At 40.3% G+C, this 26560-nt stretch overlaps 1 protein-coding gene across 3 annotated transcripts in view; it reads left to right on the top strand.

The window, feature by feature from the left end:
* Nucleotides 1–21727, top strand: part of POLA1 (DNA polymerase alpha 1, catalytic subunit) — a 327051-nt gene extending 305324 nt beyond the window's left edge. For all 3 annotated transcript variants that reach the window (XR_011968249.1, XM_072615233.1, XM_072615234.1), the window contains one exon: nt 20507–21727. Coding sequence is in view for 2 of the 3 variants with exons in the window: in XM_072615233.1 (XP_072471334.1) it covers nt 20507–20673 (167 nt within the window). In the remaining variant the exon portion in view is untranslated. The remainder of the gene's footprint in view (nt 1–20506) is intronic.
* Nucleotides 21728–26560: the final 4833 nt, after the last annotated feature.

Raw genomic sequence — 26560 nt, 5'->3', positions numbered from 1 at the left:
AGAAATGTTTCTTTTTGTTTTAATTTGCCTTTTGCTTTGTACTTATGTCTGTAATGAGCTTTATCCAAGCATAAAATTCAAGCGCATAAAAATTGGGAACATAATCCCAAGGTTTTTAAAATATGGCAGTAGCCAAGCAAAGTCACTTTTAACTTAATGCACTGAGGTTCTCCAGTTTTTCAGTAGTGACTAAATTTCCATAATTTCCATCAACAGTTTGTTTTCCTAATAATGAGTTAAGAGAGGTCAAGCCACTGGCTGGGGAGAATGCCCAGAAAAGGGAAAAGAAATAAAACTATTGAAGGGTACTTTCTCGGAGAAAAGACACCTCCTCCCTTCCTTTCTGATGAGGAAGAACAATGCTTACCATCAGGCAAAGACACAGAAATCAAGGATTCTGTGTCCCAGCCCACCCAATGGGCTCAGGCCATGGAAGAACTCAAAAAGAATTTTGAAAATCAAGTTAGAGAGGTGGAGGAAAAACTGGGAAGAGAAATGAGAGGGATGAAAGAGAAGCATGAAAGGCAGATCAGCTCCCTGCTAAAGGAGAACCAAAAAAATGTTGAAGAAATTAACACCTTGAAAACTAGCCTAACTCAATTGGCAAAAGAGGTTCAAAAGGCCAGTGAGGAGAAGAATGCTTTCAAAAGCAGAATTAGCCAAATGGAAAAGGAGATTCAAAAGCTCACTGAAGAAAATAGATCTTTCAAAACTGGAATGGTACAGATGGACGCTAAGGACTTTATGAGAAAGACAGATATCACAGAACATAGCGTGAAGATTCGAAAAATGGAAGATAATGTGAAATATCTTATTGGAAAAGCAACTGACCTGGAAAATAGAATCAGGAGAGACAATGTAAAAATTCTGGGAGTACCTGAAAACCATGATCAAGAGAAGAGCCTAGACATCATGTTCCATGAAATTATCAAGGAAAACTGCCCTGAGATTCTAGAACCAGAGGGCAAAATAAATATTCAAGGAATCCACAGAACACCGCATGAAAGAGATCCAAAAAGAGAAACTCCTAGGAACGTTGTGGCCAAATTCCAGAACTCCCAGGTGAAAGAGAAAATATTGCAAGCAGCTAGAAAGAAACAATTCAAGTATTGTGGAAATACAATCAGGATAACACAAGATCTAGCAGCCTCTACATTAAGGGATCGAAGGGCATGGAACAGTATATTCCAGAAGTCAAAGGAACTAGGACTAAAACCAAGAATCACCTACCCAGCAAAACTGAGTATAATACTTCAGGAGAAAAAATGGTCTTTCAATGAAATAGAGGATTTTCAAATTTTCTTGATGAAAAGACCAGAGCTGAAAAGAAAATTTGACTTTCTAACACAAGAATGAAGAGAACCATGAAAAGGTGAACAGCAAAGAGAAGTCATAAGGGACTTACTAAAGTTGAACTGTTTACATTCCTACATGGAAAGACAATATTTGTAACTCTTGAAACATTTCAGTATCTGGGTACTGGGTGGGAGTACACACACACACACATGCACACACACACACATACATAGAGACAGAGTGCACAGAGTGAATTGAAGAGGATGGGATCATATCTTAAAAAAAAAAAAATGAAATCAAGCAGTGAGAGAGAAATATTGGGAGGAGAAAGGCAGAAGTTGAATGGGGCAAATTATCTCCCATAAAAGAGGCAAGCAAAAGACTTATTAGTGGAGGGATAAAGAGGGGAGGCAAGAGAAAAACATGAGGTCTACTCTCATCACATTCCACTAAAGGAAAGAATAAAATGCACACTCATTTTGATAGGAAAACCTATCTCATAATACAGGAGAGTGGGGGACAGGGGCACAAGCAGGGTGGGGGGGAGGATAGAGGGGAGGGCATGGGGAAGAGAATGCAATCCGAGGTCGACACTCATGAGGAGGGAAAGGATCATAAGAGAATAGAAGTAATGGGGGTCAGGATAGGATGGAGGGAAATATAATTAGTCATATACAACACAACTAGTATGGAAATCATTTGCAAAACTACACAAATTTGGCCTATATTGAATTGCTTGCCTTCCAAGGGGAAGGGGTGGAGAGGGAGGGAGGTAAAGAAGTTGGAACTCAAAGTGTTAGGATCAACTGTAATGTTCTTACCACTAGGAAATAAGAAGTACAGGTTAAGGGGTCAAGAAAGCTATCTGGCCCTACAGGACAAAAGAGAAGATGGAGACAAGGGCAGGGAGGAAGGATAGAGGAGAGAGCAGATTGGTCACAGGGGCAATTAGAATGCTTGGGTTTGGGGGGGGGGAGGGGATAAATGGGAGAAAATTTGTAACCCAAAATTTTGTGAAAATAAATGTTAAAAGTTAAAAAAATAATAATAATAATAATGAGTTAATGGGTGGGGAGGGTGTTAACAGGGGAAGGGAGGTAAGCCTTCACTAGGGCAAGTTGACAATCTTTTAGCCATTTACAGTAAATAAAACTCCACTCTGAAAAATAAGTTGAATCAAAAAACCATTTTCCAAAATAACTTTTCTGAGAGGAGGAGGGGCTGATAATCATGAATTGTTGGCTTACATTGAAATTGAGTATCATTTAAAAATAAGGGTCGGAGATAAAGTGTCTGTCTCCCCTTTTATTAATCATAATGCACAAAAACTTAATAAAGGATTGCATGAAAGATTTATAAGCATAATTTAGCTCTTTAGTCAATCTCTTTCATTTTACAAGAGGGATTTCTGTTAAATATTTGATACATAAAAAATAAACATTTGGCTCTACTAGTTTAGCGTTGGCTGAGAGAGTACAGTAGAAGAAACTTGAAACCTAAATTGAGAGTGTCCTTTTCATTGGATAAATCTGCAACAGCAAATTTTGAACCACTCTCCTGGGATTTATACACATGCTAAATATAGGGAGAGGGATGCAATTTACTTGGGTTATTTTAAGCTGAATTTATTAGTCCGGTGTCAATTTTTTCCTATATGTAAATATGACTTGGGGACATGCTTTGATTTGTATTATAATGTAGATACATAAAATTTTATAACTAATTACAAAGAGATCTATTGTCCAAACAGTTTTATCCTTTCCTGGGGATCATACCAGAAGAATGCACTGAGTCAAAAGGAAAATGAAAAATAAAAAAAAGGCAAATATCTGAACACTTTCACCTACGTTATTCAAAGGCTGGCTGCTGCTGTTGCCGAGAAAGCTTTGTAGTTGGTTGAGGCAGGGTCACATGCACCCATGAGCTAGAATTAAGAGTCAGAGTCAGAGTAAACGATGCTACTTAAAGTCTGAAGTTAAATTACAAAGAAAATTTTGTCCTTGAGTTGGAGGTAGGGGCGGGTAGGAGGTAGAAATGGAGGGATGACCTTCTGCAAATCAATAAAGTCTGTAGACTGGGGAAGAAATGTCAGCCCTCTCTATATCATATTTCTATCCCACAGAGCAGAATAATTTTCCACTAGAGACTTGGATTTCTGTGCGTTCGTTAACATGGAGTTGGGGAGGAGTCAAGAATTAAAAAGCATTTATTGGTCTTTTGGACTGCATTCTTCTCTCTGTAACTCTCCAAGTCTGTAAAATTGAAGGCTATGCATTTTGGTGTTAACACGTTCCACTTTTACATGATGGACAACCAGTTAACTTCATAAAATGAGGTGGCGATGCCTTTTGAAAATGAAGTAATGCTGGATGTCACCTCCAGTTTCTCTCTGAACTTTGCCCAGACTATAGAAAACCTTAAAAGGGGGGTGTGAGGGAGGAGAGAAGTTCTGTCAAGCACAGAATTACACAGGAAAAAAAATTAATCTAAATACGGAGAAGCCTCTGTTCTCTTGCATGATATTTAGCAGCAAGAGTAAGGAGAGGGCTGTTTCTTTCTTTGTGTAATATGCAGTAGTTACAATAAACACAAGATTTCCAAATCTCAGAGGACTCTTGACAGTTGCTTGATAACAGCTTTTTTCATTCCATAGTTTTGACAGTTTGTGTGTGTTGCCATATCTAGTATAAACTAAAACATCACTGTCATTCTGTTTTTCTTTTGTATGTGGCTTCCTTTCTTTATTTTTTTTTCATCTTTAGGATAATGAAAAAGATGGGCTTTTCTCTTGTAGACTAGAGGAAGGCAAGTTTGTGGGGAGATTAGCATGTGTTTATAAGTTTTGAAAGATTCAAGTTGACAGCTGAAAATGGCTTTAAATAATTTTTTCTCCATATTTGCTTCAATAAAAGTATAAGTAGGTATTGTGAGTTTTCTCTTAACCTTTTCATGTGTAGTATCTATATTCATGTGCACGTGAATAGTATGCACGAATATGAAGAAAATAAATATCTCCTAGTCTTATCAAGTTGTATACGTTTCTTGTTTGTATTTTCTTTAGTTTGATGAGTACATGTTCTTAACTCAAGCCTTCCCACATATTTCTCTCACTGTTCTCCCACCCTACCCCCATCAACTAGAGTTCCACCTAATGAGGTAAGATTGTATGTCTGTCTGTCTCTCTCACATACACACACACACACACACACACACACACACACACACACACACGCATGCACACGTGCACGCACACACTTCCTATTTTGCTTGCCAAATTGTTTTAGTAGGAACCACAATTGTTGTGGGGGAGGGGTGCTTTTTTGGTGGAATTTTTTTTCCAGGTATAACTCCAGTAAAATAAAACTAGTTGAGACAAAATGAAGAGTTGCTGGTCAGGTGAAGAGCTACAATGTCAAGTCACAATTAAATAGTTAATCCACCATATTTCTTGTAACGTGCTTGTTTTTTATTTGGTTTTCCCAAATTTGGAAAAAAGTACCTTGATACCTTGAAGGACTTCTGTTTTGCCCAACCTTTGCTTCTTGAAGAAATCTCTCTAAGGTTATTTTGCCATCAAACCAAATTTGCTTTAGCGCAGCAAAGCACCCAATGCCGTCATCTGGCATGTTACAGACAAATTCCAATTACTTTTCTACTTCAAGCTATTGTTAAACACTACAAGCTAGCTGACAGTAAAATTATAAATACAGGTGTTGTCACACTACACTATAATCAGAATTTTAATTTGAATTTTCATTTGTAAAGCCTTTTTTTTACATGAAAATGGGAATAGAATTAGTTTTATTGACAGTAAAAAGACATTTTGAAAGCTTCCTAAATCATTACCTGTATTTAGTAGAGAAAAAATTGTATATGTCCATGTTAAAAGAAGAGTTTTATTATCACATATTTACTCATTATATTTTGTGGTAAATAAATGGGTGAGATGTTTTTGACGTGTGATTGACAGAACTCGCTGGGTTTCTGCTTCATCAGAACAATAGACAGACAAATGTACGTTTTGCTTTTGCTTTGTTCTGCTCTTCCTAATGTAGGCCCTTAGACAAAATCTTCTTCAGGCAAATGAAGTAGAGCCTGTTGGGAGTCTACGTGCAGTGCTAAACTTTGTATTTGGCCATTTTCTCTTCTTACACAGATTCATCATCCTGGGGTTTTTCTTCCTCTTCTCCTTTACTTGGTGCTTGGAGTGGTTCCCCCTTCTCAAGTCCCTCTTTTTTTTTGCTCGAGGCATTTAGTGTCGTGTCTGCCAGATTTCCGTGATGAGCAGCGAATTGCTTTTAAAGTGGGCATTATGCCAGTTCAGCAGCACAATGGAAAACCAATCTTCCACCATTCTACTTTTGATGCTGTTATTGTAGCATTTTAGATAACTGCTGCCACAAAAAAAAGGAAAAAAAAGATGTGCTCAATTGCTACCAGTTAGTCAAGTTAAATCCAGAGCAGCATTAAAATTACTCTGAAAACTGTTTGTCAGAGGTCGTGTGCCATCGGTGGCTCCAGCGCGTAGGATGGATGTTCCGTCCCGTGTCCCCCCCTTCATTATTACTGTGACTGACCAGCTCTCTAAATAGCCCTTCCCTGCCTGTTTACTTACCATCTTCACCTCACTGTTGAAAAAATGTGTCAAACAGAAATGTTGAAAAGTTTCTTTAAAGTGGTGCAAATAGCAGGAGAGTGAGCTGTTCAGGGTGCTAGAGTTTGTACAGTGTGAAAGCAAAAAAAAAAACTTGGGAGAGAGCAAGAACATAATTCTCTGGTTTCTGTAGCAAGATGACTGTTTTCTTCTTTTTATGTTCACTTTTCAACCACTGGGTTCACTGTTCTCCTTTTTTTTTAATAGCACAAATGGAATTGATCCTCTTTCCATCTCCCTCTCCCTCCTCCCTCACTGCTTGCTTGTGAATGAAAGGGACTCTTTACTCCTGCCGTAGGACAGATGGCAGCTGTATATGTTGTATTTGGTGTGGTTTTGAGTGAGCCATTTTTAAAAACACAAAGCCAGCAGAAAGGCTGCTATGTGGGTAATGATACTGTCCTCCAGGCCTTCTGGACCGCAGTAGGGCTTATTTAGAAATGGAGAATTATATAAATAACACATATCGACTGTTCGAAAACATTCTGACTGCGCTGTGTTAGCATGCTAATCACATTGTGCATTTGGAGGACACTTTTCTTCTAGAAAATAAGGAAGTGAATAGATTCTTTGAATTTATTCTCACAACTTCATCATGAGTTAAATAGGGGGGCTTTTAAAATAGAAGGATGTCCATATCACAGGTGGAGGAATTAAAACGCAAGATCAGGTCGTTGAGCCAAGATGAGGCAGCCAGTCAGTAGCTCCTAAGCTAAGGCCAAACTCCACGTGCAGTAGCTTCCGGTGGAGTCAGTTACCCAGCAGATAGTCTCGGATTCTCAGCACTCATGTTTGCGTAAAGTTTGTTTTCTGGACGTCTTTGGTTCTCTAAACTTGCCTGACTGGATAAATTCGGCTGATATCTACATTTACTGGACTGTGGTCAGGTGCTCGCCTTAAGCTTTTTACAATGTGTTTTAGTACCAAATAGGAATGATGTCATGTGCTTCTGGAATTTCTCCCTGCCTGCCCTCCACCCACCCTCCCCCAAAAGATCTTTGGGTTGTGGTTTAAAAGAATTGATCACGTTGTTGTTCTGATTTACCTATAATTACAGCCATGTCCTGTAGATTCCCTTTGGCCCCTTTCAAATCCATATTCTTTATTTTCTGATTAAAAAATGTCATTTCTACCACAGACATATCAGTTTAGACTCAGTGGTTATGTGTAATAGTCCTTTAGAGTGGGATTGATGAGCAGAGAGAGATTCATCAGTCTTCTCTTTTTCTGCAGGAGGAATATTTTAAATTTTTTAATTATTCTCCTTCAGCAAAGGGAACTACTGTGCTTCTGGTTGGAGGTTGATTGACAAAGTCACAAAGGGATAGAAAAAGGTTTTGTAAATAAGCAAGAAATATATATACACCCCCCCACCCCCCCATATATATATAGACATATATAAAATATAAAAAGCATATTCTCTTCCCTCCCCCCATGATAATTTATTTAATGTTTTGATGCTAGACCTTTGGAGAGACAAAAATATGTGAATCATTGAGATCAATTTTGCAGTTCTCTTTAGATTACAGTTAAAATAGTAAAGATACAGAGAAATAGGGGCATCTTGGCATTTAAAATGTGTCTCTGAAGCATGGACCAAAAATTAAAGTGTTATGTCTCTGGCCATTCACAAGATCACCTCAAAGGGGAAAGTATAATATTTACCTAGAAATTAAAAGACATTTTCAAGCTAGAGTGTGTCCAGAGGAGGAACACAGTATCTTAAGATAATAAAAAAGTTCTCAATCATGTCTTATGAGCAACAGTTGTAGGAACTGGGGAGCTTTAAGTAGGGGAAAACTTGACTAGAGATTGAGAGATGGGAACTAGAAAAGGTAAAATAATAGTCTATATCATGTGGAAGAGGAAATAAACCTGTTCTGCAACATGTTCTAAGTAACACGTGATCCTCATGTCAAGGAATGGAGCCTACTTATGATAGAAATCACACTTTTTATTTAATGCAAATAAAATCATTTTCTTGAGAATTTTCTGATTGTATTCATTCATTGCCTTGAAAAGAATCTCTGGTGTGTTTTAGAGCAGAGGTGTTAAACTGCATGCGTGGCCCTCAGCGCTCCAAGTGTGGCCTGAATCAGATTAAAATATAATTGGGAAATGTTTAACAAAGTGGATAAAATTCAGTGAAACATAGATGATGTTAATTTGTGGTATTCCAAATAAATTTGTGGCCCAAAGGCATCTGTTTCTATTAAAGTTTGACACCACTGGGGATTTCAGTGTGCTCTTTCTTCCTCATCATAGTTTTGATCTATAAGACCCAGAACCCAAAGAAAGCAATCGGTAAGAAAGGATTTGTGCATTTTAAACATAGGCTGTATCAGGCCTGTGTCTTATTGGGCCTGGACCTTTGACATTTCAAAGCAAAAATTAATACCATTTTGATTTTAGAATACTGTGTCTATAGTGATAATTACTAGTATCCGTTGTTCAGTGACTAAAACAGAAATTTCCATTTTTATAAAGCTTTGTATCTTATCTGCACGCTAGAGAATGAGAAGAGTCTCTTCTCTTTGTCTTTCTTCAGCCACTTGAGTAACATGAGCTAAGGTACTTAGGAATCAGCAGGCCAGCATTAGCAGCCAGTTAAGCATTCGTTTACTACAATACTTGCTCTGGTGGGATTATTATAAACATGTTAGTGTTCCAGAGCTACCTCCCACTCCAGCCCTGTTGAATGTGGGGTCTGGAGGCCCAAGTTTCAGACCCTCACTAATGGGGATGGCTTTGATAAGTCATTTCTTTCACTTCTCTTAGCCTCTGTTTCCTCATCCACATCTTTCTTTTCATCTTTATATCCTCCCATAAATCCTCCACTGGAGGTGATCCACCCAACATGCCAGGATTCTTCCTCTAGATCTCTTGACATTATATGGATCCTGGGGCAGCACATAAGCTGTATGTTACTATTCCTGTCTCTCCACATGACCAAGTCTCTTCTAGTCATATGTTTCTTTGATGATATATTCTATACTCCTTTTTCTTCACAGTCATTCATTGTTGTTGTTGTACCATTGAGTGACCATCAGTTTTGACTCCTGAGGGACTGTGGTATTCCATAATCTGCAGGCATATAAAATTGCTAGAGAAATTGCAACATTTAAAAGATTGTTTTTCTTTAAGTAAAAAGCTTGGAGTCATTGAAAACACTGCACTATTTCCTAAACAAAATCCAGCCTGCTGTCTTCCTGTATCAAGTTCAATGTCCATCCACAGAGTCTCGTGTGTGTGTGTGTGTGTGTGTGTGTGTGTGTGTGTGGTGTGTGTACTGTTGTACACACTAATAGACCAGCTACATGGGCTGTTTAGCTGAATATCATTCTCTCGACCACAAACATTTTCATCCATTTGGTTTTCCTTGTGTGATTAGTTATACCAAATTCTTTAAAGTGATTATGGCTCTTATGGGGAGCTCTGCATTGTTTCAGGGTTGGTGCATTCAGTATCGTGTGATCCATTAAAAAAAAGCACAATATGGAGGACCTCATTCGTAGACGGTTCTTCCAGTTGGTACCTGTGCTAGAAATCTTCTGTGATAGTAGCAAACAGTTTTAGTAAACATAATCTCTGTATTTACTACCTTTCACAGTGTTAATCATCATAGGGTCATAAAAAAGTTCTTCATGTTGGATACTTCAGGAAATCTTTTATGTTTTTAACAAACGCTTGGGAGACACTTTGTTCGAAGAGAGACTTTAGGTTTTGCTCTACTGAATCAAGTGCTTTTTTATAGTCAACAAACATTAAGCCCAGTGGGCTCGTTTCTGTCAACGGTGTCGCTGTAAAGACGTGGTCTGCTTTGGAATATCACTTGTGAAAGCCTTTTCCCATCAGTGTTTTCATCGTGTGCCCTTCGAATATGTGAAAATTATATTTCATAAGGACTGTATTTCAGGATGAAAAAGTGGGTGTATGGGTCAGCAGTTTTTGAGACCTTCCTCTGTGACATTTGCCAGTTGTTTGGCATCTTCCCTTTCAGAAACTCTGAAAATCCATCTCCCAGGGCTCTCAGGCTGGTCTGGGCTGGCTGCTTTTCCCACCTTAGACTTCTCTTTTGCTGTTTCTCCTTCCTTATACAACATGGTGGCACGGGAAGGGAAGGACAGATGTAAGAGATACTGTAGCAGTAGCACCAGACCCTGTGATATTGGTGTCCTCAGGTGGCATCTCCATTATCTTGGAAGAAGAAAATAGAAATTGTTGTAGAAATTTTAGAAATCTTGACAGCATTTTTTCCCACTTTTAATTTGTTGTCTTCAGTTTTGTCCTTAAATATTCTTTGGGCTAATTGAGTCACTTGAAAAACTTTTTATTGTTACCATTGAACAAAAGACATTCCAGTAACCTATGGGTCAGCATTCAGTAGTCATGTATGCATTGGGTGGTAAATTATTTCTTACCCTTCCCATATGAGCAACCACTTTCTTTATTAGCCATTCATTTCTTCAGTAATATATTTTTCATCACATTTTGTCTGTAATTAATCATCGATATATGTTGCAGCCTATTTAGACCAAACAGTCCTTTAAATGGAAGAAAACATACAGTGATCTTACTTTTCAAGAAAATCCTGGTTCCTCTTTTCCTGAAAAAGCAAATAGTAGTGTTCAGTATGCTGTTCCAGGTACTGAATAATACAAAGATAAAAGTACATACATTTTTTGCTGGCAGAGTTTATAACGTGTTAAAGCAGAGTATTGCAAGAAATTTGAAGGAGGAACAGATCATTTTAAGTTGGGGACAGTTTGGAATGGCTTTATGAAGAGTCATCAGATCTTTTGAGTTAGAACCATAAGGGACCTTAGGGGTCATCTGATCCAACTGCTTCATTTTACAGATAGAGAACTTATCCAACATAACACATAAAGTAAGTGACAGGCAGGATTTGAATGCAGATCTTCCAACTTTTGATGCTTTTTTTCCACTGTACATTGAGGAGGAGGTGGCAACAGAACTAAGGAGTAAGAGGATTTCAGAAGGCAGAGGCTGGAGGAGAATTTGGGTACAAAAGCAGAAAGAGGCAAAAGCAGGTACTCCATTTTGACTGTATTATACAATGAGATTGGGGCCTGGAAATGTAAAATTGGAACCAGATTATGAAGGGCTTTGAATGCTGGCCAAAGAGTTCATATTTTATCTAGGAAACAATGGGAAGTCACTGGAAACTTTTCAGTAGAGAAGAGATATGAGATATTAGCAAGATTGTACTGGCAGTTGTGTTCCATCTGGCAGAAGGAACATTGAGACCATTTAGGATGATATCATACATCCTACACAAGAAGTAATGAGGAAATGAACTGGGGCAGAGGAATGGTGAGAAAGATGCTTTCAGAGAAACTGGGAAAGACTTATATGAACTAATGCAGAGTGAATTGAGCAGAACCAGGAGAACAACTTGTTCAGTAACAGCACTGTAAAAATAACTTTGAAAGACTTAAAACCTCTTATCAGTGGCCTGGCAGACCATGCTTTCAGAAAGCCAGATAGTGAAACTTACTACCCACCTCTTGACAGGTGATAGATTCAAGATAGGAAATAAGACAGGTAAATTTTTGTTAATTGAAAAAAATCAACTAGGGTGGCAGCAGGGTAGTGGAAAATAAAACCGCAAAGCTGAGAGAGGTTGTAGAGGTAATATCATTAGGATCTGGTAAATAATTGAATGTGAAAGGTAAGAAAGGAAGTAGAGCCAAAGTTTCCTCAGAGGAATAGTGGTGCTATCAGTAGGAAAAGAGAAAGGAAAAGAAGTAAGGTTTGATTGGGGGTTGAAGTGAGGGAGTTAAGTTCGGTTTTAGATGTTTTGTGTTTGAGATGATAGCCAGGCAGGGATGGAGCAGCAGTGTAAAATGCTGTTCTATTGTTTCCTCATTAAAATATAAGCTCCTTCAGAGTAGGGAATGTTTCATTCTTAATGATTTGTATCCCAACATCTAGATCAGTGTCTGGCACATAGCTTAATAAAAGCTTGTAAACTGGTTGATTTGTTCAAAAGCCTCAAAAAGGTGGGAGGGGTGTGCCAAAAGCAAAGTAGCTGAGTGGGATGAGGGCTAGGGACATAAAATAGGGAGATTGCCAACTCTAATTTACACATATATATGTGTGTGCATGCACACGTGCTCAAACCTATGCTCTAATGTGTACTGACACACCAGGAATCTCCTCAGGGGTGTATTGGAGTCAGAAGAGGCAACCTTGGGTATAGTCCAGGTCAGTAAAGAAGAGCAGTTAGGTGGTGCAGAGGATGGAGCACAGGCTCCTCTTCCTGGTTTCAAATCTGGCCTCAGACACTTCTCAGCTGTGTGACCCTGGGCAGGCCATTTCACCCTGTTTGCCTCAGTTTCCTCATCTGTAAAATGAGCTGGAGAAGGAAATGGCAAAGCACTCCAGTATCTCTGCCAAGAAAACCCTCAATGGAGTCTGGAGGAGATGGGCCCTCCACCGGGGGCGGTAGGATCTGCTGTTACTCTGTGCTCTGCTGACACTGTGTGGAGATACCGGCTCGACATATGGAGCAGACCATTGTAAGGTTTTTCAAAAATTCATTCCAGAGAGAGAAGGCTACATGAAGAGTGGAGTTTTCACCAGGGAACACACATTTGGCTTAGAGCCTTGACTGATTAAGCTGCTATGGCTCCTCAGAATTTTACTATAGCTTATGGAAGGGCCACATTTCTGACTGGTCTGAAGTCTAGAATCTTATTCATGATGGTCATGGCACATGAATGGGAAGCAGTGAATCCCCTGGAATAGTGAAAGCAGAAGGTTAAAAGTCATTTGAAAGTCCCTGCTTTCTCTCAAAGTCCAGTGTGACCTTGGATCTTTCCCATGTGATAGAGATGGCGCAAAGGGTTAATGGTTAATGATGTTTTGCACCTAATCATAGAGTGTTGCTTTTGTAAAAGAGCAATAACTGCCCATGTGGTGCCCAAAGTGATTTTGCAAACCTTAAAACATTATGCAAATACCACCTTCCAGTTATTAAAGTGAGTTTATATTCAGACCAGTTGAAAAACAGAACTTCATTGCTTCTACATTTCTACAAATTTAATGGACAAATTAATTTCTTAAACAGCAGGGACTGTGTTCTATATGTCTGTATCCCTCACAGTACCTTGCATGTAACACAGTCGATAAATAATAGTGACTGATTGATCCTTGTGCTAAATATAGAGTAGTTTGCTCCATTCTCTTGGAGAAATGCATCATTGTTTTTGAAGAGGTGAATGTAGTTACTGTATTGGTGAACACACTGGCATATGAGAATACTAAGGATTCCACCTTTGGTGATATCTGGGAATATGGAAGCTTCTCCTCATTGGGCATAGCCCAAGATGTGCTAAGACCCAAAAAGAACTGTTCTCAGTTTATCATTCTTTGCTCCCATCCATCCATCATGCTCACATGATTGCATCACATACTGATTGAAACTTTTTTATTTTTGCGGTAGCCTGCATTGAAAAAAGAATAGTCTTGGATGGAAGAGAGAGTATGGGGACAGTGGGGGGAGGTGGGGAACCACCACAAGGGACCTTCTGTTCTTTTCCTTTCCTTCTCTGGAAGGCTCCTAGTAATACCCTCCGTAGACTATTGTCCATCACACATCCGCTCCACCACCCAATTGAAAAAGTGATTTGGTTACATTTGACCGTAGCTGAGGTTCTACATGTTTCCAACTTAATGGCCAACCTTTGTTGAACATACATTTGCTTTCTTCTGTATTTCTTACTAGTCATAATTTAGGTTCTTCATTAATCAAAACTCAATCTAACAAACAAGTATTGACTGCCTACTATATGCAGATCATTGTGCTAGATACTGGAGATGGTGGGAGAAGGTGGAAGCAGACAGAAGAATGGGTAAGCTATGTACAAAATGAGAAAATAACTAAATATTTGGTTCTCAGAAATGAGTTCGGGATTTCTGACTCTAAAGTTCCTACTAACCATCTAGTCACATAGACTACGTTTAATGTAAATATATTGCATTAATATAGATTTCCTATTCCTTGTTCTCTCTGAGAGTTCCTCATATGAATGCATACTTGCACATGTGTGTACATACACAGAATAAACTGTACTAAGTAGATAGTCTCTAGGGCCTGTGGATATTTCCTGTCACTGAGAATCGAATTAATCAGTCTGATTTTTTTATGTACCAAGGTTTGGAATAATGCAAATGAGATCAGATATTTTGAATAATAACAATAATACTAGAGTTGTACGGGATGGCTTACGACACATTGGCTTCCATTGTCTGCTTAAGGCCTTGAGGTAAATGTGTACTTACAACTGCGCTTCTTAGTTAAGGATAGTATTCCAAGGTTATACAAATGAGGCCGTATTTTGAACCAACTCATGGGGAAACCCTAAAGATAGATAGTATTTTGTTTTATTCTTTTTTAATGTTCCTGGGTCATAGGCTAAAAAAATCTAATACTTTAAATCCTTTTTTAATGTTATTAATGTTGAATGGTGACCCTCTTATCAGATTTTGCTTTATTATACAACTCCTCATTTTTATATGTTCCATCACCTTTGATTTGTCTTAGAATTTTGTGCTTGGAAAGACTAGGGAGGTATTTTCCAAATCACAGGAATAGTTGTACTCCCAGTTCCAAGTAATGTGATTTCTGGCAACTTCCAAAGCCTTTGTGAGATTTTGTCCTGAATAAAACTTAGTGTGACTTGCTCTCCTTGTTGAACACTCAACATGTTGCTGCTACTTTGTGAGCCTCAGTGCGATGAAAAGAATTCGCTATTTGGGGGTGAATAATTTTTTGTTGGTTGTTCACTGTATCCAGGACAGAGTGCTTATGGCTTAGGTGCACAATACCTTTGTATATCAAAATGATGCCTTTTTTTAAAAATAGGGTAGTTTTAAAAAATTGCAATAAAATCATTGTAATTCATGGAACATTCTGTAATACAGAGATCCACGTAAAATACAATCTGTGTACTTGATTGCAGGTAACAGAGTTAAATGTGCCAGCAATTTCAAACACAGTTTGATATTTCCTATAATAAAATATAATGCAAAAAAATTAAATATCCAATATCAATGGATTCTAAATGGTTTTGATATTTCTTTTTGTCCTTTCCCATGAAGAGTAATTTATTTCCCTTTTTAAAGTGTGGGCAGAGTGATTACTAGCGCACTGTAATGTAATTGTGTTGCATTGATAAAATAAAAATTGTCCTTTATCTGTGTCCTGATAATGTCCAATTTGCAGGCTGGCTTCTCTGCCACCTCTTCAGCGCACTGAGTATTCCAGCTCTCCTCCCTTCCTGCTCTGAGAGCGCACAGAACTGTTTGAAATCCACTGGTACAATTGTCAAATCAATTATTCATTCTCTGCAATTATACTCGCACAAAGAACATTTTGCTGGTCTGAATGATGATTAAATTAACAGCTATTCCAGCTGCCTGATAACATCTAATAGAATATTCATAAGCCCAAAATGGAATGAATTATCTCCATTAACTTCATCATGCTCACTTAATTACATGCTTGTTATTGTATTTACACCTTGTTAGATACCGCTGAATCTGATCCAGTGGCTGGCCGGGAACTGGAAGCGCCTGTCATGGGGCAGTTGGAGCGCGTTTTGTAGGAAATGCTATTTATTTTAAATGCTCCACCTGCTGGGAGCCGAGGTTAGTCAGCAGCACTGAGATGAATTGGGAAACGGGGTGTAAAAGGGAATAATGTGCTTCTGACAGGCTCCGTGGCTTTTAAGTTGCTCTCATTCAGCCACTTCACAAAAAATTATTTTATTCCATCTTTCAGTGGTGATGACATGATTGCTTTTGGGTAATCATTTACCGTTCGGATTTTATTTTTTGAAGTAAATTGTCTGAAGTAATAGGTTCTTGGAATTACACCGTGCCTTGCTTTTCTTCTAGAACTTTGTCTTCCAGCATTTAACCCGAGTCCCCTCTTTCGTTTGATCTTCTAACTTTATTTATACAACAGTGCTTAATGATCCTGCACAATGTTCCCCCCCCCCAAAAAAAATTCCTGTCCAGTATGGTTGACAGTACTTTTTATAACCTCAGCAAGGGGGCTGCATGTGCGATTTCTTTCAGACGTGACAAATACAAACACCCTTAGCTCAGCCCTGAGACAATCACTTCATCCAGTTGAAAGGAAATTTTTTATCTCTTTGAAGGTAGCTCTTTCTCCCTTGATGCATGGTGAGGGACACTACTTTTCACCTTTTCCTCCTTCGTGCTCTACACTGGCCATTTCTCCAGCGGTTGACCCCATCGCATCTCTCCTCCTGCCCTGTTCTCCTTCCTTAGCTCCCACTGGACAACTGCTCTTCACAATAAGGCCCACTGGCAACTGTTTCCTTACAGTGTGACGTTTATCTGTGTACTACCACCAGCCTATCGCAGGGAGATAGGCACCCTGTGTTTATTTGAGTATGTACCAGACCAATAGTGGATAGAATTATAAGCACATTTCTAAATACTTGTTAGATCAGCCTGGTAAGCACTTGAGCAAAACCATGGGTATTTTATTCGGTTTGATGAATATTTTGGTATCAACAAAAAGAACAGGAAAAGAAAGCTGAAGATAATTATTTTTAAGAAGATGTGGAATTGAGGAGACTTAAACAGGAAGATCTTTCAGTCCTGAAAAAAAATAGTGCTCTATATGGTTTGATTTCTTAGCATTTCTTGCAGACCTACTGTGTGCCCGAAAGCACTCGGGGACTTGGAGTCCTGTGAATTCTTTCTGGGTTAGAAGACATCACCCAAAGAGATGACTCATTTTGATTTGAAAGTGCAGCTACTTGGTAAAAGGCCCTAAGCATCTGTGCCTTTGAAACACAGGGTAACTTGGCTGAAAAGTGATCCTGTTCTGCGTATTGCCTGAGATGATGGGGGTTATTGCTTAATCAGCAGTAGAAGTGTTGCTGACCGTCCAGTGAATTCAACAGTTTTTACTTTAGCTTTCATGATTCTTATTTATTGGACACAAATAAAAGGACTCGTAGAGTGGGGTCTTTTATTTTGGCATCCTTGCTGCTTCTTACATTCTTTTCAACATGACAAAGCTTGGGGTGACATGGAGGGAGGCTATGGATTAGGAGAGGTGGGAGCCATCCAGTTTGAGAAAGAAATAAAGTCTGCTTAAATTATCACCTGATTTCATAATTGACAGAATATTTAATTCAGGCATAGTAAATTGACACACCTCTACACAGACAGTTATGACTGACTGTGTAACACCTGACAGAATCGGTTATGACTGACTGTTGTTTCATACCTTTGCACAGAAATAAATGAAACAGACATTCAGAACAGAGACGGCTGCTGCCTGTGTGCCTAAGCTTGCCTTAATTAAAATAAAATAACCAGTGGGTGATAAAATTTCATTGCCCTTGTGATTTCTGATTCATTGCGTTGTCTTTTAAGTCCAGTAAAGGTTTTATAAAAAAGTAAAGCAAGCTAATGAAAAGAGGTTTCTGGTCCACTGGCTTTGAAAGATAGAAACATGATAGATGAGGCAGCAAGTGGTTTTGTTAGATGAAAGTGTGTTCATTTGTTTAGAACCATTCTAAAATTTGATGTGTTAAACCTAACTTGTACACATATTCTTGCGTGAAATTATATGTACTATCTCATACAGAAGTGGTTTAATATATAGGTTGTGTCATTTAGAGGTTTTTGGAGGCTGGTCAGTAGAAATTAAGTCTAAAAATCTGTTGTCTCCAGTGGTTAATCGGTGCCTCTGGATTAACTCCCCCCACCCCCCCTACCCCACCCCTTTGAAATCATAGTTTCTAGGGAAGAACATATTTAATAAGAAATGTTCTGCAAACCCATGAGAAGCTTCATCTTCCCAGTAGCGTCAGGTTAGAGGATCATTAGTCTTCAGATGACTTGTCTCCAAGAACATTCTTCAGCCACAGGAGGTATTGTGGCTTATAAATAAACTGTGTAGTGGTGTGTGTGGGTAATGCTGTAGCCTTGCAGAGTAGTGAGCTTTGTGGATTACATTCCTGTGTGGTGTATGTGTGCATGTGTGCATGTATGTATATGTGTAAAATTATCTTGTACTTTGTGTTTATGAGAATTTATAATAACTTGACATTAGTTAGGAATTATTTATTAATACTTTTGATTGTGACAGCTATAGATGGTTTCTCTGACCCTTGGCCTTGGAGGCCTGACAGTCTTGGGTGTAAGGTATTATCTAGCAATTGATTCCCGAAAAGGAAAACGTATAAAATCAGGTTTCTGTCATTTGTATTCTACACTAGGGTTTAAAGTACTGGGTGTAGTGCTGCAAGGGAAAAATGACAGTTGATATTGAACTTTCCCTACGTTTGATGGACTATTGAAAATATACGCAACCAAAAAACAAAACAAAGCCCAGGAGATTTGAATCTCTCCTTCCATTCCTGTTCTCTGAAGACTCTGCTCTGTGTTATTGATGAAATTCTCATTCAGAAAGACAGCTTTTTATTTGCATCTTACTTGTGTGACAGGGCACTGTAGAGGTATTGACTGGCTGTGATACATACTGAGAAGAGCCCAGAGTGACGCTGGTCGTCATTCTGTCTCTGCTGTGTGGCAGCCCAAATCGTCCCCTTTCTAACCAACCTAGTGGGAAAAGTCAATATCCCATCAGCAGAGGAGGTAAACACATCAGGAGCTGTGTCCTCTCTCATCTTCACCTGCTCTGTATTACTGAAGTTCTTTAAATCCGCTCTCCCCAGTCATCAGATGTGTTTGTGTCATAACTCCATTATGGTCCTCCAGCTAAAGCTTGCAGTCTGGCTTTGGTAGTGGCTGTATATTGTATTCTCAGGCTCTGATAATTAGAATTAACAAATTATCTTCCTGTACCCTTTTCTTATTTCTCTCCAACCCCCAGCCCCCTCCCAGTCTTCCCCAACTCTTCACCCTTTATATATTTGCATCATAAAAGAAACCTTCCACACCACCACCACCACCACCACCACCTTACTGTGAAAGACAATTAATGCTATTTAGAAATGGCTATTGTCAACAATGCTTTGTGTATCATGGGAACAATACCTTGAAACTGGTTTGGAGTTATCTTGGCTTATGGTTTTACTTTTCTGTGTCCCTTTCCTCAGCTCTTCCTGTCATTTTTCCCTTCCCTTGGCCCCTCCTGTCCATGGGCAGCCTTCTTCTCCAGTGGCTGCTCAGTCATTGCAGAAGTTGGCCCAGGAGGCCTAAGCTCCCTCCAGTCCTTGCCCTTCCATTCCCATTAACTTCCCTGGGCTCTATTTTACTCTTCTGTTGAAAGACGGTGATGGGCCAGATGCCCCTTAAAATCCCTCCGAAGTCTAAATCCAGTGAACTGGATTGGGGGAATGGAGATGTGTTTTCCAATGCGTATTAAGTGCAGAAATGGCCCTGTGAAGATTTTACTGCTTCTGGGGCTAATAAAATGGGACTCCGCAGCGGAGAGTTCCAAAGAACTGTCTCCTTTCTGCTAAATCTTTCCTGCTCCTAAGAAAAGCAGGAAAAACCATATCATTTAATGGGTACGGTAGTTGGAAACGCTGGGTTTGGATTTAGAGGCCTGGAGTTCGAATTTCAGCTCTACTGGTCTGACCTTGTACAGGTTACTTGGAGATTGGGTCATATGATGGTCAAGGGCCCTTTTAGCTCTCAGTCTGTGGCTTTGTGAACCTGAGAGGCTTTGAACAGTGACACTGGTTGCTTCTCTAATAAATAAGGTGGGGTGGAAGGAGTGCTTCAGTAAGCAATCTTCCTGTTTCAAGGTTAGGTATCCCCAGTTGCATCCTCTCCTCCTACCTTTAAATAAAAGAAAATACTAGAAACAGCAGACATAGAAGTACATGAGGAATTTTGATTTTGGCGAGGAGTGGGGGAGTTGGCAGGGACTACAATCCTGAAGTATTTGGGCACCAGACTGGGAAGGGGGAAGGGACAAGGGACAGTGGGGACAGAAGCTGAAGTAAACTCTCTTAAGTAACCTGACCCAGAAAACAGAAGGGAAATACCCAAGGAGTTGCCAAGGCCTCTGCTCAAACTTGGTTCAAGGAAGTACAAGAGCCTCTGAATACCAGTACCTTCCTGGGTAGGGAAGTGTTCCTCTTCTTCATCCCAACTATGTCTGAAATGACATGTATTTTCGAGTGCTTCAGTACAGATGTGTAGACCTGCACATTGAATATTGCTACGTTGTTGGCCTGGGCAGTCATCGCTCCCCTCCTTTGCTGAGTCAGCTTCAGTGAATGATGGACACAGGAGAGGGGTAGGACTGGGGGGAGGGGGGGATGGTCAACTTGATGGTACCAGCCAGGCCTCAGAGCTCAGCATCCTCCCCTCAGGGGTCTCAGGGCTGGTCTCCTAGTGAGCTGGACTGGGCTGGGCTTGAGAGCAGGAGAGTGGGGATGTGGCTGCCCTGGCTCTGAGCATGAGTCAGGGAGCCATGTGTGTTTACTTAAGAGTGTCGGATTTTCTTGTAAATATGTCTCTCTTGGTCCTTTAATCCTTTTTTTTATTTATTTTATATTTTTGTAGCCACATTGAGGAAGAAAGAATTCCCCTCCAAGGATGACTTTAAGGCGTATGGACAGCTACGGAGCATCGCAGAGCACTTCTTGTCCTGGAGTGGCTATTCGGAAGTGTGTCTCAGCAAGCTCTTCTCCGATTGCACCATGAAGCCCTTTAGGGAATCCCAGAACTGACCGATCGTTTTGGGTCTCCTCCCCCACCCCGGGGTAGCCCCCAGTGCCTCCTTTGCATCCCTTCTTCCGCTGGGCTTTGCCACCTTGGAGAGATTATTCATAAAGTTGCGAGAGAGAGGGGAGAATTATTTTTACTTCCTTCAAGTTAAAACGAACCAACCTTGACTTTACAAACAAATGACGCTTTAGAATCCTGTGGCCCTTCCTGGAACACCTGAAGGGGGAATTGCCCCATAAATATATGTACTCCGATGGGGGAGGGTGGAGCAGGAGGGGAATTGCTACTTTAATTGAATAATTCCCAGTGAGAGTTGCTGAAATGTAAGTGATCCTAGACTTTGCTCCAGGGTATTTAGTAGAGATGCTCTCCGGAAGAGAGGTTAGTAGAAGTCGCTCTAGGAGCACTAAGGTTTTGCCTTTTCGCAGTTTATCAACTTCCCCACCATAAATGTACCAATTAAAAACAATACTAACCCTAAATGCTTCCTAATGTTCTACCTCCTTTGGAGAGCAGCTTGCCTTTGTGTTTATCGCTAAAGGGAGATTTATAGGTTTTTCAAATTAGATATTTCGAGTGGGAAGCCTCGTTCCCAACCAAGTCAGTTTGCATCCAGGTTTTAGGTTGTTAGTGAGATCACACACACCCATTTTTTTTTTAACTTAGAAGGTTGAGGGTTAGTAAATTTTGGGTGATAAGAACCTAGATCACAAACAAACGTAGCCTAAACACACTTCCAAAAATTTTGAGGGGTTAGGGATAGAAATTGAGAATATCTGTTTTGGTCTCCTTTGAATGAATATTTGATGAAAAAATAAACGTATTTACCTTTGGGGTGTTTTTCTTGATGGCTTTCTTAGAGCAATCCCTCTCCCAGGAAAGATTTGTCATTTCTTCTGTTTTTCCTTTTCTTACTTTATTAGTAAGTTTACAGATTGCAGACTGTTTTCCTCAATGTAAAACTGTAAAAGTTTTAAAAATATAAAACTGTGTGTGTTTATTAAAAATGAAAGATTATCTTCTTGAAGAAGGAAATAAAGTTTTCTAGGGAAACCAGTTTTGCTAACTCCTTACCAGTGACGAAAGGGGAGTGGAGGGGAGAGTGTCAGTGTCATGCGTTCAAAAAGTGGGAACTATCTTAAGAGAAAAATGAGGTTGGGGAGTTTGTGTGTGTGTGTTTCATTTTCTGAATGTAGTGAGAGAATCAGGCCATTAGGTGCTTACTTGGCTTCTGAAGCAGAAGAAACATGGTACTTGGGATGCTTTCCTATACAGGTTCCTGTTCTTAAAAGGTCCAGCCCATGATACTTGGTATTCCAAAGCTTCAGAAGACTTACACAAGTATTGAAGAGAAGAGGGTCTCTATTTTGCATTCTGAGAGTGTTTCAGGTCTTTTGGTCCAGTTGCCACATAGTAGTACTATAGCCTGAATTTGAAAAGTTCAGATATTAAGGGTGACCAGAATAGAAAGCCAATTAGTGCACATCAGAGTATCTTTCTCTCAATTCATTTCCCAAAAATGAATCTTGTCTCCCAAATGGGAGACTTCTGTCCAAGTTTCTAAATTCTGTGGTTGCTTTTGGACATTGAAATACAAAAGTTCATATGCAAAGTATTGTCAGTCATCAGCCATCTTCAGTCTTCTTCCAAGTATTCTTGTCCCCAACTAAATTGCAAGCTCCTTGTGGATCAGGATCGTATCAACTAACCATATGCATTAAGTTCCTACTGTGTGCAAAGGCTACCCTACCTGCCTAGTATTAAAGGCCCAAGGGATGATATTTTAATTTTTTGTTTCCCACCTAACCTATTTCTTAACTGAATGATTTTGAGCCTCTAGAAACATGGCAGAGAGTAAGGACTGTTCCCAGGGTCCTTGTTTTTCACTACTGATGAATTAGCATCTCAACGGACTTTCTATTTCTTGACTTGTTTTGAGTTCAGCTGCACAGAGTAAAGTTGGGTTGAAGGAAAGTGGATATTCCCATTCCACCAGTAACAGACTGGCAGTAAATATTTGACCACCAAGATTTTGTGGAGCCTGAGCTAAACTCCAATTCCTGGGAAAAGGTACCTCATCCTTTGGAAAGTGAGTTCTGACCCATGTCAGAATCCAGAATCCTCTCCTGGCATAGTAGGAACTTGGAGACCAAACTATTCCCCAACCCTCCCCACTTTGCTTTGTTAGCATGAGAAACTCTTGGCTTTTGCTGTGGAGGGAGGCTGGGAGAGTAAACAGCTCTAATTTTAATTTGCTCCAGAAGAAATAAATTTAGATGATCCTATGACGGCTGTCCTAGACTTGAAGGGGTAACCCAAGCTCCCAGATGAGTGTATTGGAAGCTATGACCACAGAAAGATGCTCCAGAGCCCTCCGCTTCACCTCAGCCATGGTCACCACCTTACCATCAGACATTAGAATTTTCTCCAGGTGACCTTTCAGGTTTTGTTGAGGAGAGGGAAGAGGCAGTAGGGGTGGCTACAAGTCGGATTCACAGACGCTTTTGCTTTTGATTTCTAAAACCAAACCTAGCCATAAACCCTCTGAGACTTGGACAGCTTTCCCTTGAGCGGCTCAGTGCACTGCTCCCATCCCCAACTTGAAATCTCCCTTTTTTGAGAGGGGAGGAGGGGGCTCGTCTTTCGGGCAAATCACCTAAACATTTCTTAATTGAACGATTGGTCGTGGAGGTTCCTTATAGCTGTTTAATAGATGAACTCATCTGAGCCAGCTTCCAATTTCAGATTAAAATTCCTTCATCCCGAAGGCAGCATTATCAGGTGGTTGGAGGCTGTTTTCAAACCTTGGTTTTGAATAGCAGCGGCTCTGCATTCATTTAACCACTAAGCTAATAAGTAGGTTTCGTTTTGTTATGCTAAGCTTTATTGCTTTTCTTTTGATTAGAGCGGTGTTGTTGAGCAAAGCAGCAGACAAGGCATTCTTTGATGAGGGAATTAGCGCTCTTTTCTCCCCCTATTATTCATAGCACAGTGGAATATGTAAGTACCTGAGGGTGTCAAAGGAGAGCAGGCTCCATTGCAAAGTGTTCGCCTTGTTTGTCTCAATAGCTGACTATGAGATGATAAACCGCTTAATACACTGCACTAATTGGATGAGAGCAAAAGAAAGAGATGGGAATTAAGGCGAGGCAAAGGAGAAAGTGCTACCAGCCTTCTTTCACTCTTTCACCACTTTAACGGCACCAAAGGAGGCACAAGCTTTCTATAAGCAGACTCGAGGTTTTGTGCGGAGATAAAATGAACCTGTTAGTGGATTGAAGTAATACACTAATTATTGCACAGTATAAATACCACTACTGGTTTTATAACAGGGAGGTAAACTTCTTTTGAGAAGGTTATAGGATTGCTTGGCAGTAGTGTAGATCCTAATACGAGAGCTGGGTAATAACCCCCTGGATTAACAAAATTGCTGCTTGTACAAGTATGATTCTGGCTTTTCCCAAGATTTCAGGAGAATGAAGAAAAGGACTGAATGACATTTCTTAATGTGCAAGTGGTAATCGCTCCCTTTTCTTCAAAGTTAAAAAAAAAATGCATACGTACTTGCATTTCAAACTGGACTGTTGATAACGTCCAGGGACAACACGACTTTTCCTTTTTGAAAAATGCTTCCCTATTCTTCCCCCAGGTAGCGGGTTGTATATTGGTGTGTGGTTCATCTACTGTCAGCTTAATATGCAGTTCCTTGAGGGCATTCTCTTCTCCAAAACACCATTTCAGGCCCATCAAACCCTCCCCCCCAATTCAGTATATATGCACACAGATACACACAGACCCAAATGAGGTTTAAAAGAGATTCTACATTTCCCTTATTTTCAACGTTTGTGAAACGGATCACAATTTTGTTTAGTGGAGGGGCACCTTGAGGGAGAATGAGGAAGACAGAAAAGACAGCCTTCCACAGGCACTGAGTTCAGAATCGTGGTGAGCCCCTCTTCTCCCCATCAGGCCCCATCCACTAATTCACCTAAGACAGTCAAAGGTTTCCAAAGGCGAGCCCTCTACCCTGCAGGTGAAGGCATCTCACACTGTAAACCAACTTTGGCATGGCCAAGGCCAGAGCAGCACATGATAAAGATACACCTTGCTGGCGGTTTGTAAGTGGATATATGTTTATATACGAACGTGCATATACAAACGTGGGTGTATATATGCCCATGCATATACATATATATACACATACATGTGTACATTTATTGATATACATTTCTACATACGTGCACACATATAATAAAGTTACTTAACTGCTCGTTTTTTTCTTGCAATTTTCCACCCTCGCCAAAAGCAACTTGAAAATCTGAGTTTGGTGACCATCTACTTCTCATGCTCCCCCAACCCATCTTCATTTGCTTCCCCACCTTCAAAAGACATTCCAGGGACAGCAGCCCTGGGAAGTGCTGTGCGGGGACTTCTGAACTGGACAGCAGATGGTGAGGTATTCTGCTTGGACGTAAAAGAAGACAGCATTGCGAGGAAGCAGGCTCCTGCTCCTGCCAGGCTCAATATTTCCTGGCGATTGTAAAACTATCTTGGAGGAGGTTTGCTTAAGGTTGGGGGTTGGGGGGAAGGGGGTCAGGCTCTCCCAGTATTGTAACCGCGTTCCCAGATATTACGGCCAAATTGGGTTGCCATTCATTAATAATGCTCACAATAAGATTAAATCATTCTGGAAAATCTCATAAAATCCCCCTAAGTACGCTCCAGTGGCTCTTTCCAAACCCCATCATTCAGCACTTGGGGAGGTTTGGAAGGAGAAGAAAATTGGTTTCTTTGCTTTTAATGCTGCTTTGAAAAGATACTCAGAGTTTGTCATGCGTGACATGTCACATGTTTAATATGGACTTGCTGGAAGTCAGGGGGTCTTTAGCGTGTGATATTTATGGAGAATATTAAATGCAGAATGAGGTCCCTCCAGCTGGAGAAAGTTGAAAGAATAAGAGGCCTTGAATCCGGCTTGTTTGCAGCATCAGAATGACATAGGATTAGGAGTTTGTAAAACAAGGCGAGGAGCTCTCATTGGCTAGTAATAAATGTAATCCTTGGAGGTAATTTCACGCAATTTGCCTCTGCTCCATGGAAGGGTCAAATGAGAAAAAATGACTTAGAAAAGAGTTCATTAACAGGAAGAATGGTACTGTTACTCGTATACCATCCAATTGGCAGCCTACAAGGGAAGGGGGGAGGAGGAGGAGGAGAGAAACGGAATCCTGACTAAACAAAAAGGCAAAATCCCAGGAAAATTTATATTAACCACAAAACAGAGTACCCCCTTACAGTCCCCGTAAACATTCAGGGTTCTCGCCCGGGGGTGAGGATGGGGAGGATCTCTGAAATGTGAGGACCAAGTGCCACCAAGGAATCGCGGTTGGTGAGAGAAGCCTGCGGTCTCCTCTTACCTCTCTGTCCTTCGCTTGGAATGGGATATGCCAGAGATAGGTTTAAGTTTGGCAGGGCAGAGAAAGTGGCATTCCCCTGACACTTCTTTCCCCAACGATCTCCTGTACTAAGATCCCTTAGGCTCCTCCTATCTCTGCGCTAATTGAGTGGAGGGGTGAGAGAGGAGGAGGAACTTGTACTGCAGACAATTCCGTTTCCCACCCCACTACAAAGGTACCGAGGTTCTCTAAAGCGAAACATAGTCCTCCATTGAGTGACCCATCATTTGCTCCTTGTCGTTCTATCATCACCCTTCTCTCTCCACCCCCTCCTCCCTAACCCTTTACCTCCCTCCCCATGATCTCCCTCTCTCCTTAATGTCCTCTCCTCCCCTACATTCTTCTCTCTCTCCCTACTCGCACTCTCTCCTTCTCCATCTTCCTCCAGTTTTCTGTTCTAAGCCACTCTATGATTCTTTGGCCTTTCAGGGCC

Source organism: Notamacropus eugenii, chromosome 5 (genome assembly GCF_028372415.1).
Source record: "Notamacropus eugenii isolate mMacEug1 chromosome 5, mMacEug1.pri_v2, whole genome shotgun sequence".
Taxonomy (NCBI): Eukaryota; Metazoa; Chordata; class Mammalia; order Diprotodontia; family Macropodidae; genus Notamacropus; species Notamacropus eugenii.
The sequence above is the reverse complement of the archived record's forward strand: the minus strand, read 5'-3'. Positions and strand labels throughout refer to the sequence as shown.